Source organism: Molossus molossus, unplaced genomic scaffold (assembly GCF_014108415.1).
Source record: "Molossus molossus isolate mMolMol1 unplaced genomic scaffold, mMolMol1.p scaffold_m16_p_17, whole genome shotgun sequence".
In the NCBI taxonomy this organism is placed as follows: Eukaryota; Metazoa; Chordata; class Mammalia; order Chiroptera; family Molossidae; genus Molossus; species Molossus molossus.
Window position 1 is genome coordinate 44,364,405 of NW_023425352.1, and position 15,776 is coordinate 44,380,180.

The window sequence follows — 15,776 nt, forward strand, 5'->3', positions numbered from 1 at the left end:
TGCAACTAGCCGATTTCAAGCCCTCGATATACCGCGTATCTCCATGCTTTGAAAAGTTATCTATTTCGATGGAAACAAATTACCCCACAACTTACTGGTTAAAGCAATACACATTATCTTTAAAAAAATTTTTTTTTCCTTTATTGATTTTAGAGAGAGAGGAAGGGAGGTGGGGAGAGAGATAGAAACATCGATGAGAGAGAACATAGATTGGCCGCCTCCTGCATGCCTCCTACTGGGGACTGGGCCCACATTCCATGTGCCCTGACCGGGAATCGAACTGGCGACCACTTGGTGCATGGGTTGACGCTCAACCACTGAGCCACACCAGCTGGGCAATACACATGATCTTATTATCAGTTTCTGTGGGTCAAGAATTTAGAAGGCCTCTGGCTTGGGATTCCTGAGGTGGCTGGGGCTCGAGGGTCTGCTTTGGAGGCAGCTTCTGTGCTCATTGTTGCTCAGAGGTCTCAGTCCCTCCCTGCATGGGTCTCTCCCAGGACTGTTTGGACAGAGTTGCTGACTTTTCCCAAAGCGAGTGATCCCAGAGGGAGTGCTTAGGGATAAGCTGTCCCTTTTGTGACCTAGCCTCACGAGTCACATGGCATCACTTCGATATGCTGGAAGTGAACCACTGAGTCCATGTTCAAGGGGAGGGGAATTAAGAGGGCTGTCAACGAATCTGTGGAAATACGTGAAACCACCATGATCCTCCCGTCCCTTTGTCCCTTTCGTTCCCTCTGCACAGAACACACTCTCCTGTCTCTGCACAGCCCAGTCCCACATCACTTTATGCTGAGCAGCATCCCTGGTCTCTTCCTACCAGATTCAAGTAGCACCCTGAGCTCCCAGTAGTGACAGTCAACAATGTCCCATAGTGGACACAAATCACCCCTGCTTCAGAGCCAGTTCTAGAAACTAAATTCCGCAATTTGTTTTGTAACCCCAATCTGAAGCAGTTTTAATATGATGATATAATCGCTACTCTAAAAGGAAGACTTTGTTTTTTCCATCTTTATGTTGCTGAGAACCCTGACTTGTATTGTCTCGTCTTTCCTTAGCTTCTTTTATATCTCTGGGTGATTCCCATAGCCTTTCAATAAATTCCCCCACTTAATGTTTTTTTTTCTCCTTACTGTTAGCTTCTGTTGCTTTCTACTGAAAGAAATGTAATTAACAAAAAACAACTCATACTCAAGGCCTAGTTCAAATACAACGTCTTCCAGTTCTCCCAGATATCTTTAGATGGAATTTCTTGTTTCCTCTTCTTTTCTATAATAATGCTTTCCACAGCAGGTATTAGAATCAGCTTTACGTACACCCTACCCTTCCCTCCAAATGCCTCCTTCCTAGGACAGGCACCAAATACGCTGGATCTAAAGTGAATGGAATAGATGTTCATTTTGGGCTTTAATACAAAGGGATATACCAAGTGATCACATCACTAGCAAAAAAGTTTGGAGGCTAGTGTGCTTTCAATGCTTTTTTTGCTTTTTCACATTTACTAGAGGCTGGTTTAACACTCACCTTGGATCATGATTAAGTTCAAACCCTGCCTCACTCACCATGAGACCATGGGCAAGTAACTTGTTTGGTGCCTCAAGCTGCTCATCTGCAAAGTGGTGATTGTTATACTACTTATCTGATGAGGTTGTGATATAAAACAGGTAAGTTGTTCTAGCTGAACTAGGAGCGAGTCAGAGGTTCACTCACTTGGCATCACCCCCACTGGCTGCCATCTCTAAGGGCATCCACTCAGGAGCCCATGGCTCCCTACATTAGTTTGAGACAAACACCAACAGCCATTCTAGGGGTTTTACTGAGAAGGAAGTTGAACAGGTGAATAAATAGCCTGCCCAAGGTAACATGGCTAGCCAATGGTAAACCAGGGACTAGAATCCATTTTCCCGAACTCACGAGTTGAGTGCTCTTTCCACTAACTCTCCCAACTCTAGACCTGATGTTAACTGTTCCTCCATAGTCCGACTTGTCTTTTCATGACTTGGCATTCGATGTCCTCCTGCATGTGATCCAACCTAGTCTGTCTTTCCACTATCGCTTTTACTTCAGCCAGGTCAACCTGTTCATTTTACCAACATATTTTGTTGGTTCTTTCCTTAATGTTAGACTCACTGCCCTTCCCAGTCCATTCCTTTCCACAACTTCCATGGCTACTAATCTCCCTTAAATTTGAATGTTGTAAAATTAAACTCTTCCAGAAACCTACTGGATTAATTCACTTCTATCTCCTAGATTTGAAAGATTTTCCTTTTATGACTTGTTCTCACATCATTTTGAGAGATTCATTATATATAATTTTGCACCGCTTATTTTAGTAGTAAAAAGATACAAGGCCTTTGGCACTTGTTGAAAAATTGCTTTTTAAAGGCTCTCAATCCTTCCCTAATCTCTCATAGATGCTTAATTGTTAGACTACTTTTATATTGCCCACTGTTGTTTTATGTATTATTCAACCTTTTCAACGAATGTCTTACATTCACAGATGGTGGGTAGAGATTGTTTTAAATGTCTGTATACAAATACATTTGCTGGATATATGGGAGGCTAAGGTCAAGCAGTAAATCACAATATTTTAGTATCTGTTTGATTCCACAAACTAGAATGTGAATTTCTCAAAAATAAGTGTTCTTTTCAATTTTATAAACTCCAGTAGTGCTTAATATAGGGTTCTAATATTGGGACAATAAGTATTTGAACACATTTTAGATCTCTCTTAAATTCTTATGCATTCTTTGTCCATTATGTTCACATCAAGCAAAAAAGAAAAATGGAGCAGGAGCTATGAGTTTACACACACACACACACACACACACACACACACACACACACCCCTGGCTGGTTTGACTCACTGGTTAGAGCATTGGCCTTTGGACCAAATGGTCACGGGGTCGATTCCCGGTCAAGGGCACATACCTGGGTTGCAGGTTTGATTCCTGGTCAGGGTCATGCAGGAGGCAACCAATGTATCTCTCTCACATCGATGTTTCCCTTTCTCTCTCTTTCTCCCTCCCTCACTTCCTTCCACTCAATCTAAAAAAAACAATGAAAAAACATCCTCAGTTGAGGATTAACAACAAATATATATATACACGTACGTGTGTGTGTGTATGTGTGTGTGTCAGCTATATCCTCTCATTCCTCTCTTTATACCTTTGTTATGTGCTATATGCCATGCTGTAGAAACAGTGTATGTGTTGCCCTGGCTGGTTTGGCTCAGCGGCTGAGTGTCAGCCTGTGGACCGAAGAGTTGCAGGGTCAATTCCAGTCAAGGGCACATACCTCGGTTGTGGTTTGGTTCCTGACCCTAGTCGGGGTCATGCTGGAGGCAACCAACTGACGTGGCTTTATCATATTGATGTTTCTCTCTCTCTCCCCCTCTCCCTCCTCTGAAGATAGATGAAAAAATATCCTTAGGTGAGAATTTAAAAACAACAACAAAACAATCTTTGGTACTTTAAAAAACATATAATCTGTGATATAATACTTTTTAATCCAGAAGCCTGAACCACATTTAATTAAAAAATAAGAAATACAAACAATGCCAATTATACAAGCAAGTCACAGAAAATAACACACCTTACTATATTTAAAAAAACATCTTGTCCTTTAAAAACTCAAAGGTAACATCTTTTCTAGTAACTAAGACTATGTATGATCCAGTATAAACTATTTTCATACAACTATTATTAGCAATGATGCAGTTGCACATAAACATGTAAACACTTAAAAATTGTACTGTCTCTGAAATGTTAAGTATAAGTCTACAACTCCATTATATATATATATATAGTTTAAGATGAGTAGAACACTGACAACTATGAGAATATAAATGGTCATCCGTGTAATTACTGTTCAATAATTGACTCTTTAAAAAAAAAACCAATGAGTTTTGATAAATTCTGACCCACAGGAATAGCTATTTTTCTTGCCAACACACTTCTCTTCTTATTCATGGTACAGCCCTTTATCTGGTAAGGTTGTTTCTCATTCATGGTAACACAGGTGATTACATTCAAATGGCATTTAACATAAATTATACCAAACTGCCCTATAATTTCATTTTGTACAGAATTGATTAACTTCTTGGTAGGTGGCTTGAGGTGCTGAACATAAGCCTAAAGAAATGTTCCACTGTTTCACCGATCATACGTGAATTATCCCTGAAGAAGGGAGCTTCTGTTTTTAATAAATAGTGCCAGGTAAAATACATTTTGCAGGATCCTAAAGGGTATAAAGATAAGGCATTTATAATAAATGGATTTAGTTTTTGACATATACGCACATCCATTTAAAAGAAGTCAGGGGGCACTGCAGATAGTTGAGGAGTTAATAAAACCCACCAAGAGGTGGCATGCCTGATATTTTGAAAGACTGTTTCACCTTAGTCAGTATGCATTTATAATAACAAAATGTCTTCTTTGTTCTTTGTATACAAGTTCCCACTCTGTAGCAACTAAAAATAATACTATCTTAATGCTGTTGTAAGTAATTTATATCCCAGAGCTTGAAATGTAAATGTAATTTTCTAAAATATTATCTTCAGATCATCAGAATTATCATATCATAAAATATCTATTTTATTATGTTTTTCCAATTATAATATTATTAAAATCTGACAGCTAACTCTGTTTCAAGTTTATAGCCTTCATATACCAAGAAACAAATTAAAAAGACAAGCAAGGAATGTGAAAAGCCATCTCATAAAAAGCTGAAATGTCTTTTATTACATGGCATATTTTTTTCTGTCGTAAACTTCCGGTTTAGGAAATGAGAAAACAAATACTTCTTTTGACGAACTCCTTAACAAAGTGTTTAACTCAGTATTTTCAGATTTTTTTTTTTAACTGCGGAAGAAAGGAGGAAAGAAGGGAGGAAGGGAGGGAGGGAGGGAGGAAAGATACTCAGTTTTGTATTATACCTTTGGGGGAAACTGAACTAACATTTAATGAGAACAATGTCAAAGGAAGTACAGCTGAAGACTTCAGCCCAATTTCAAAAGCTTTGTAACACATAGTAAAATGGGTCCCTAGAAACGGCCTGAATAATTCTGGGGAGGAGGTAGTCCTTGGTCAGGTTTCGCCTAAATGATTCTAGGAAGAAGGGCTTCAGCCTTGTCTCAGGTGCCTCACTGAGGGACAACTGCTAGGTAATTTCTCTATGATAAATCTTTTCTGTACAACTTAACCCTTCTTGATATATGCATCAGGAGAAATGACAAGAATATAATTTGAAAGTTTTAACACCGGTTTGTTATAATTCAACTAAAAAAAAAAAAGAATTCTTAGATGCCAGTTCCAGAAACAGTTTTGCCTACAGCATCTTCTAGCTCAATAATTTAGTGGCAACGACAGTCACAAATGCTGTCAAAAACAGCAGTGAGGTTTAAAAAAATAAAAATTCAGATAGTAATAACTTTTAGATTTTTAATGTGTCATTTATTCAACTGGCAATCACAACAAAAATTTACAGGAGCCTTCTGGTTGGAAAAACAAATTAATCCTACCTTCTTAGGTTTTATACATGTGATTGTCTCCAAATTCTATCAGACAAGCATATAGGGTTTCCTTCTCATCAAATACTATGTCTATCCCGATGTCATCAGTCCCAAGAGACCTTTTGTATCATTGTTCCCCTGAGTCCCAATTCTTACTAGAGTCCTGAGCAAACAGAAAAGTAACCTGGCAGTTACATCATTCTATATAAATGAAAAAAGACTTTGTTATCTAAAAATAACAAAAGGCTCCATTTAAATTAATGTTATTTTTGTCAAGTGTTCATTTTACTGTGTAACAATGTAGTTTTGATCCAAACAGAGTTCTTACAGGCTTTAGAAAGATCTCTAGAGATTATACGCAGGGCAGTAATTTAATTCTTATTTCTTGCAATGACATTTAGGGTTCACTGTGATTTGAGATTTTTAGTGCTGTTGTTGACACCTTATGCAAACGGTTTTATTTGGAAATTCTGATTGGATTCTGTTCAGCTCTTGTTTACAGGAAGTATTATAAAAAATGATTTTGTTTTTTTTTTGGTTCCTGTAAGGTACTCAATCTCTTGCTCTTTATTCCTCACTTGATTTCATAATTTTGTTTGGGTCACCATGGAAATCACCTACTATGGAAATGATTCTGATGTCATTATTGTAAGAATATTACTTTTAATGAATTATATCAATAGCAGACATCAACCCTTACTAGAAAAAAGAAAATCAAATTAAAAATTTTAAAAAGGGGATTAATTCTGAAAGTTATCATGGCCCAGTTTTCTGATATTTCTGAATCAACCACCTGCTTTTATTTTTTTATTTACTTATTTTTTTATCCTCACCTGAGCACATTTTCCATTTCTGTTCAGATAGAATGGGAGGGAGAGAGAAGGAGAGAGAGGGAGAGAGAGGAAGAAAGAGAAACATCAACATGAGAGAGACACATTGAGTGGCTGCCTTCTACACAACCCCAATGGGGGCCCGGGGACAAACCGCAACCGAGGCAAATGCCCCTAGTGGGAACCAAACCCGGGTCTCTCTGGACCGCAGGCCGACACTCTAACCGCTGAGCCAAATCGGCCAGGGCAATCACCTGCTTTTAAATAGGTATTAAGCCCTGCAGGTTTGGCTCAGCAGTTGGAGCATCAGTATGCAGACCAGAGAGTCCTGGGTTCGATTCCCACTAGGGGCATGTACCAAAAAAAAAAAAAAAATAGGTATTAAATGAATTTTAAGGTGTTAATCAGCTACTCACTTCCCTAAATTCCAGTGTCATAATGGAAATTATCACCATGCATGGAAAAATGAAAGTAAAGAACATTTCATCTACCTTTCCTCTAAACTAGTAAACATGTGCTTCACTATTAGAGTTAATGTCTGCAGGATTTCAGGGCTCATCAAGGAGAAAACTTTGGATAGCATATTATAAATTTCCTTTAAAGATGAAGAATTTAATATCCCAAAATTTATCCCAGGAATTTAAAAGGTCAGTGAGTTAACTAGTGAGTTAAACAATAGATGAGAGCCAGTGAACCATTAGATGAGAATTCCAGAATGCTAAGAAAAAATTTTCTTGGGCGGATTCTATAATTTGTGGTTTGAATAAAACTTTTGAAAAATTCCATTAGTATTAAAATTCCCACAGTGAGAATATGGCTCATATTTAACCATTTTAAATTACCAGACAGTCTCTCCTCAAAGAAATTTTAAAGCTTTCTTCTGCCGAGTTCTTGTTCACTGCCTGGTACTAATTTAGGAATAAATTAACCCTTCCAACAATTAGGATATTGTCTAGAGAGTGCCTATTAAATTCTGTGGGGAAATCATTTATATTCTCAAAATCAGAAGTAAAAGAGAAATTCATTTCTCACTATACAACATTTTTATACCCAGTAGCTTATTATTGATTTAATCACTATCTTATTTACCTAATTTCATATTACTACATCTACAGCGCTTCTGAATCAAGCCTCACAGTTACACATTTTGTTAATGTTTTATACATTAAGGGTTTTCTATACTTGTGCCTGCGACCATGATCTAGGGTCCAAAATGTCTTTGATAGATTTCTGCCTTGGAGCTGGCACTGGCTTGGCTTCAATATTGGTTTTAGTGTCTGTATTTTGACCATTGGTTAAACTACTTTTCCTGGCAGGAGGAAGTTTTCGAGGAGCAGCTACTGGTTTCTGTAAGTCATGCATTAGGGTTGATAATTTGGTATCCAAAGAAGAGGTCTGAGATACACTTGTTTTTTCCCTGTCGTCCTTAACCAACTGATCAGTGCTGCTCTGCATTTCTAAGCTGAATGGAGCTTTATCAGGAGGAGGAAGGGGAGCGCGCCTCTTTTTCCGTTTTCCATCCTGTAACTGTGTGCTTGCGGAAGATAACGTCTTTTTCTGGAGGGCCACTTCATGCTTATCATCAAAGAGTGTGGTCCACGGAGGTGGTGTGGATTCTTCACGCTGACCAATAAGAAACTGTCCATTTGTCTCTTCAATTTTTTTTTGTATTATATCAGTTAAACTTTCAAGTTTTATAGGGGAATCAATGCCTGTAACAATTTTAAGAAAAAAAAATACATGGAAAAAAACTCAAAACAATAAACACTTTACCTGAGTAAGTTATTTTCCAAACCAATATGCTATCTATAATAGTCATCAGAAACAGACTAAGAGAGCAAGTGGTTTTTTAAAAATCATTTACTTGTAAAAGTAACCATATCAATAGAACCAAAAGTAAGGAGATCATGCACTATGCACTGCACACACATACGTGTGTACACACATGTATATGTATATGCATAAATATATGTATTCCTAAGTAAACAAGTAAAATCCAGCTTATAAAGGTACAGTGTTACATCAGCAATTTTTTCAATTACTTTCCTGGATTTAAAATCTATTTTGACTTCTAGGTAAGAGTGGATTCCATTTTCATAAGTCTGACATGTAGACTGGGACAAACACAATGGATTCTTTCCTGCAGATCAGCAGTCTCTTTAATAAGGTAAAAATCCAAAACCCAAAACCCAAAGAAACAGAGTGAAGCCCTGATACCATATTGGTGACAAGAATGTTGGGTGAAATTTTCCTTGGTAAAAACAAGAGAACAGAGATAAATGTCTATTAAATGAGTCACTGGTATTTTCAAATGTGCAAATTCAAATGCATCATTTTTAATTTAACATTTTAAAGTATATGTGAGGCAGGGACACCGAGCAAAACAGACAAGAATTTAGTCTTGACTTGTGCTTGTTCACAACACTGTGTTCATTGAGGCAATCCTACAAAGATAAATACTATTCAAAGTATGAAAAAATAAAATATTAATGAGTCTAAATATTTTAAATTTTCCAAAGAATTAAACTTCACCACTTTTTTTTTTTTGGCGTGAGATGAAAGCTTCCATTACTATTCATTTATCAACACTACTTTAAAACAAATGTAATACAAAAAAATTACTGATTATATTTTATAATCTGGAACTTCATATTTTCAGAATTTTTATTAGCTACTCAGCTAATATTTATTTTAGTGCACCCTTATTTTGAAACCTTAACATTTTTGTTTGTTAAGCATTCAAACTACAAAAAATGTGTATTCATTAATTTTGTATTAATTCATCTATTAAACATGAGTTCCTTAGTCTATAATGATACTCTTTTTTCATTCATTTTCACTGTACCCTGAAAATTTTAGCATTTTAATATCAATAGAATAAGCTGCTTGAGTATGGACAATGTTGTTTTTGTTACCCTGCAGCTTAGAAAAGACAAACCCCACTTACTCATATCATGGTAGACTGAGGTCGCCTCTTTTGTCAAGAACAAAGGTGGTTTCCGTGGTGACATAATCTCAATTTTCATAAGTTCTTCACAGCAGTGCTTCCATTGGCCTAAGAAAGCCGGAAAAAGGCAGGCTAGTTTAAAACATAAATGTGAAGTAGTATAATTCATTTTCAATAGATACCAACACATTTTTTATTTGAAAAGTAAGTGAATTTATAAAGCATTACCTTAAAAAGGCCACAAAAAATATAGTACTACCCATAATTTTAAAGACCAAGTCTAGGCATAAATGTAATCTATTTAAAAAATAAAGTTCTATGCACAGATGTTAAGCTAAGATCTCTGGGCTATTAATATTATACTACTTCACTAAATGGTCAACAACTAAAATTTCTATTTATGGCATGAGTTTGTATAATTTCTTTGTTTAAATATTAAATAAAAATGTCCAATATTTAAGACAGTTGAAAGATTAAAAAAAAAAAAACCACAACAAATGAAATATAGTTACCTAGGAGGAAGAAGTAGGAAAAAAAAAAAGTAAAAAGTAGTGGTTTACAAAAATGATTTCAACTTTTAAATAAAAATTGATTATTTAACAATGACCTCTTCAAGATGATTATCATGCTTTTTAAAAAATCACGCAACTCTAGCAAAACAATAAATTTTTATTTAAGTAAAAGATATATAAAAAAGCCTATTACTATAAAGACAGAAGACCCAAAATTCTAACAGAATCTCAATTATTTTAGGAAGGACACTTTAAATAAAGCTATTAGGCATTCATAATAAACTAATATTCTTGAATAAGTTCTTTTAATTATTAAGTTAAACTTTAAAAGTGTGGACATTAACTTTTCTTTTAATTATGTTTTACTATTTTCATCTTAAAATAAATTTAACTTTATTTCTTCTGAGTGAATATTAAAAAACTTAAGTTTTCTGTATTTATTGTGCACCTGCATGCTGTGTAACAACTGTGTGAGAAACTATGTGTCTATATAATCATATTATAAAAATTTAAGTTATTGAGGTTCACCATTCTTAAATTCTTACATCAGTAGAAAAGTAAATGCAATACACATGTGCCTTTTTAGACTGATTTATGATCTGTATTTCTTTTCCTTTTATTATATTTTCAATCTCCATCTTCAATATCCAACTTAGTTATTTTCCATGGCTTAAAAATTAAAGACATTTCATGTTTAGTCAAATTAGCTATTCATTTTTGTTGTTTTAAGTCTGTCATAGCAATCTAGTAATGTATGCATACATTTTAAATCCATCACCTTAAATAGTTAAGCAACATAAAAACCTTTCAGTATGTTTTATTATAATGCTAAATACAGAATTTCATAAAAATTTCAAAATAACCCATATAGCAACTCATAAAGGGAATAAAATCCTGAGTTTGAGGCTTCAAAGGTTGCCCTGCAGAATTTAAATCTAGTAGGATCTGAAATCTGATAACTTATTCCTCCCCTCCACTTCCTTTTTTAGATAAATATATAAAAGCCAGCTTTTTCTTCTTGAGGGCAGAAAAAAATAGGCCATATCTAATGGAAAAATAATGAAACACTTTAAACTAGCAAACATTTCTCTGTCAAATCTTACACAAATTATAAAGTGCAGTATTTTCTCTATATTGATAGATGAAAGCTTTTGATGGTTAAACTGGTAGCAGAATACTAATCATGCTGAAAATTGGAATATAAAGCCACATTATCCTACGTGTTACTGAAGTCTGAGGTGGTATGTTCACTGCTCAAGACATTACAACTGAAACATTTTACCAGTGAATAAATTAGTATGCATAGTTATACATGCTGCCAATACACTAACATAAAAATAAAGACCTGTATAAAATATTAAATGAATGTTTCAGTTACATAAAATCTGTATGTGGCCCACAATATTTGTTATATTCCCAGTCAAAATAATCTGATATACTACGCTGCTTATGTAACTCAATATTTATATTATTAAATACTTAAAAAAAATTATTTTTGATCCACCATTTCTAGCTCTACCATTTTTGATCATCCAAGACAAGTGGTATTCCTCATTGACATGTTTGTTAGCTCTCAGACATTAAAAGTTAGCGATTACACATAATGGCTATGCCTGTACCAGGTGGGTGCTGGGAAGCTCAGGGGGAGCACTGTGTGAAGTACATGCTGTCTGACCACTATGCTATACATCTGAAACTAATACAAAATAATACTGAATGTAAACTATAATTTTAAAAACGATTAAAATAATTACATAGGAAAAGAATTTAAAATGAACTATTACATCCCCTTTGCCTCCCAACCCCTAGTCCTCAGGGAGTTCTTTTCCAGGCTCAACAGAACTAGTTCCATTAATGTTGTCTCATGATTTCTAATCATCTCACTCTTCTGATTTCTACTCTGAAATGGAGTCAAATAATTGAAATGTGCTCTAAATGTGAAATTACTCTTACTTTATTCTGCCTTCGATATCTATCCTCTACTTTGTTCTACACATCATTATTTCACCCACGATCATGAGAGGCTACACTGTCACTAGGTAGGTAAAAATTTTAAAGCTTTAGGATAGTACAAACACTTCCATCTTTGCTTCATATCTCTATACATAACGAATTCTAAAGTACAAATGTAATAGAATTTATACTTTAAAAATCAGATACATTGGCAGATTTTATACCCCAAACCTCAAGTACTAAAGAAATAACCAGCCCTGGCCGGTTTGTCTCAGCTGTTAGAGCATCAGCCCGCAGACCAAAGAGTCATGCGTTCGATTCTGATCAAGGGCATGCACTTTGGTTGTGGTTCGTCCCAGGTCCTGGTCTGGGTCTTGTGGGAGGCAACCAATAGATGTGTCTCTCTCATGTTGATGTCTCTCTCCCCCCTTCCTCCCTCCTTTTCTATTTGAAAATAAATGGAAAAAATATCCTCAGGTAAGGATTAAAAAAAAGAAAGAAAACCAGACCCAAGAACCTTATTGTCATCACTTTCTTATTACTTTGACAGTAAAAAAAACACCATGAGATTCTTATCCCTCTAAACTCCCCCTTTTAACAAGACACATTATTTTACACAATCTGGAGAATGAAAACATGAGATTATCTAGTAGAAGTTGATATCCAGACCATATAATATCCTGGCATTTTACTTCCTTTTACCCTTTCCTATTTTTATATACATGAAAATTGTAAAATACTAGACACACTTCTAAAAATAATGTAGTCTTTTTTGTAAGACAGAGTCTCTAAATCATAGCATTTAGGGAAGCAGTTAAAATTTTAGCTGTGATTAGCAAACAAAAGGAAGTTGTTGTCTTTTAGGCAACACACTTATGAGCAGCTGAAATTTTAAAAGAAAAAAATGTAGTGTATGCTGATAAGCACGGAACAAATTTTAAACAACTACTGAATGCTTAGGGATAATACTTAAGGAAAAACAAGTCCTAAGGAATCCAAGGAGGCCATGGAGTGAGTCTTCCTCCGGGTTCCCTGTAGCAAACTAGAAAACTCTTCCGGACTCAATTTTCACATCTTTAGAGCAGAGGGAAATAATTTCTACATCACTAGGATGTTATGAGAAATAAATGAAACCATATGGTATGTGGAAGGTAATCAAATTTAGTTCCCTTTTTTGTCCCCCCCCCCCCAAACATTGCTATAATACTTGACCAGGCCATGGATCAGCGTAAGTTTATAGAACTTAATCTAAAGACTGCAGATATTAACTCTTTTATAGAGTTCCTCAAAACAGCCTGTAAGAAATCCTAAAATGTCTCTAGATTATTCCTTGGAGTTGCAGATGTAACTATTATTGTTTGCAAATGGCTCTATTTTGTAATTCTATAGAAAAGCATTCTAAAGACATAAAATAGTGGTTGAATCTAATTTGATTAGAAATAGCCATTATCAATAGTCTACATTTTCAATATATTCCTGTTGATGTCACCCCAATAAATTAAAACAGAATATGTATTGCACAGAAGTATCTCTTCAATGAAAATCTAGTTCTCACTTTCTAAAACATGAAATTATCTTAACATGAAAAAAATATCATAGACTGTCTTCAATGCATAATGTGACTTCATTATTGTAAGAAACTACTTAAAATCATAGTCTGCATTCATCAAGTTAACTTTTGAATATTTTAACAATTAAAATGTCTTAGACTTCTTAAAAAGAGTAAGAGGCAGGGATACTAGAAATTCAAAGGTATACTATACTATAGTCAGTCAGGCAATGGGGAAAGGTTAAGAGAAAAAAACATCATTGCATTGGTGATATACTACTATTTTATTCAGGAGCATAAACATTTCATGATATAAACTATAAGGTTATAATATGTATAATTTTAATGTTTAGATTACGGTGTATCCGTTGAGGATACAGTCGTCGTCCCTCCCCACTTCGCGCTTTGACTTCCGCCGCTTCACTCACTCTATTGCGGTTTTTTTAAAAAAAAAAAAGTCCAAGTGTGAAGTGGCGAGGGACCACTGCAAAGAATCCTACTTTGTGGAAATTCATTTATCGCAGTGGAGTCTGGAACTGATTAACCACGATAAACGAGGGCCAACTGTACATGAATATACTACAAGAAAATCCAAACATCAACTTACTAAGATCAAAGAAATGCTGCCAGAAAGCTTCCATCCAATTCTGGAGATCTTCTCTACTGTCCGCTGCAAAACTATGAGTTACAGCCTGGCCAGCACCTGGGTTGATCACAGAAAAATTATGGATTCTTTTCTTGGCATTCTTATCCATTGCTCGGATTCTGGTCTCCTAAAAATTAGGACAAAATTGGTGTTGTATTTACAAGAGAATATTTTTGTAATGATCAAATAAATGTTTTATTGCTTAACTACCATATTTATACCAGATGCAATTATACTCTTATTGCTGATCATTTAAAATTTTAAATATGTAAATTTGAGAATTTTCATTATTCAAACTCAAATTTAGAGGCTGATAAAAATGCTCTATATGAAAAATACTGAGTAATGTTTCAAAGTATGCTACATATAGCACTTATGTTAAATTATATGAGATTAAAACAAAACCTGTTTTGATCTCTTAGCTTAAGTAGGAGTTTGTCTTTTATTTACATCTTAAAATTTGCAGTGAAACAAGTACAGCATGTTATAACTGTAATGTGAATTATGTTAACTATATTTTCAACAGTAATAAAATAGAACTGGTAAAGTATGTTTCTTATTCTAGCACTCATGCATAATATACAGTGTTATCAGTCAAAGCAATAAAACCATAACTTAGTGTTTACTGCAGCAAAACAGTTAGGTTGTCCTCATTAACACTTATTTCATATGTAATACTCATTTACAAACCTCATCGCCAAAGATCCATAAAGTAATATCAGACTCAAAATGATAAAAATTATTTTTGCAAATGTTGAATGCAAGCCTCTAGATTGGCAATGGTTTCACTCATGTTGGTAGTCTAAACCGTTTTTCTGAGTGGTTCTAAGTATGACATGTGGTGATGCTTATTGTGTCCACATGTAGAAGAGACAAGTATATTCCCAAGTCATACACAGGCACTGCCATGCCATATGGCAAACTCGCAACTACATTAAGTTAGGAATCTTAGGGGGGAAAGTCTGGAATAGAACTATCTATTATGCAAAGATAGGGATTTGGCTGCCTGAATAATGATTGATATTCCAGTATTCTAGAGCATGTCTATTAGAAATATGTGAGCCACATACGTAATGTAAGGTTTTCTAATAATCACATTTAAGAAGGTAAAATAATACTGGTGAAAACAATAATGTAATAATTATTACATTATTTTAAAACAGTGTATATTATATAACTCAACATATCCAGAATATTAACATATAACGGATAAAAAATTTCCTGAACTATTTTACATTCTTTTTTCATACTAAGTCTCCAAATTCTAGTCTATCTTACAGAACATCTCAATTTGGACCAGTCACATTTTCAGAACCTAACAGCCACTGACGGCTAATGGTTACTGTACTGGGTAGAGCAGTTCTAGAGGAGTATGGTTAAGCCTACCAGAATGTGTGCAGAAGAATATTTGGCTGGCAGTTACAAAAGCTAGTTAAGAATGGAAGAAAGTCTTCATTTGTTTGAGTATAGAGTGAAGAGAGACTGTACAGTCAGTCATACACCAAAACCAACATACTCATATAATAATGTCTATGTGGACATTACTGAAGTAGCAAAGAGTTAGGGGAAAAAAACTATCCATTCCCTGAAAAATGGGTATATACATGCAGGTAAACATCAAATCCTACCTCAGAAGTTCTTTTCTGAAGGACTTCTCATTCAAAAATCACATGAGGAAATATGTATGCTGTATTAAGTAGCAACACAACTTTGAAACTTTGGAGTACACAAAATATCATTTTTAAAATGTAGGAATGGCCATGGCTGGTTTGCCTCAGTGGTTAGAGCATCAGCCCGAGGACCGAAGGACCATGGGTTCAATCC

The 15,776-nt window shown here is 35.0% G+C and overlaps 1 protein-coding gene across 1 annotated transcript in view; it reads right to left on the reverse strand.

The window, feature by feature from the left end:
- Positions 1-7,521: 7,521 nt before the first annotated feature.
- RTKN2 (rhotekin 2) overlaps positions 7,522-15,776 on the reverse strand; it is a 65,661-nt gene continuing 57,406 nt past the window's right edge. Inside the window, exons 10-12 of the mRNA XM_036265935.1 lie at positions 13,914-14,079; positions 9,293-9,400; positions 7,522-8,057 (exon numbers count right to left, since the gene is read on the reverse strand). Coding sequence (XP_036121828.1) covers positions 7,522-8,057; positions 9,293-9,400; positions 13,914-14,079 — 810 coding nt within the window. The remainder of the gene's footprint in view (positions 8,058-9,292; positions 9,401-13,913; positions 14,080-15,776) is intronic.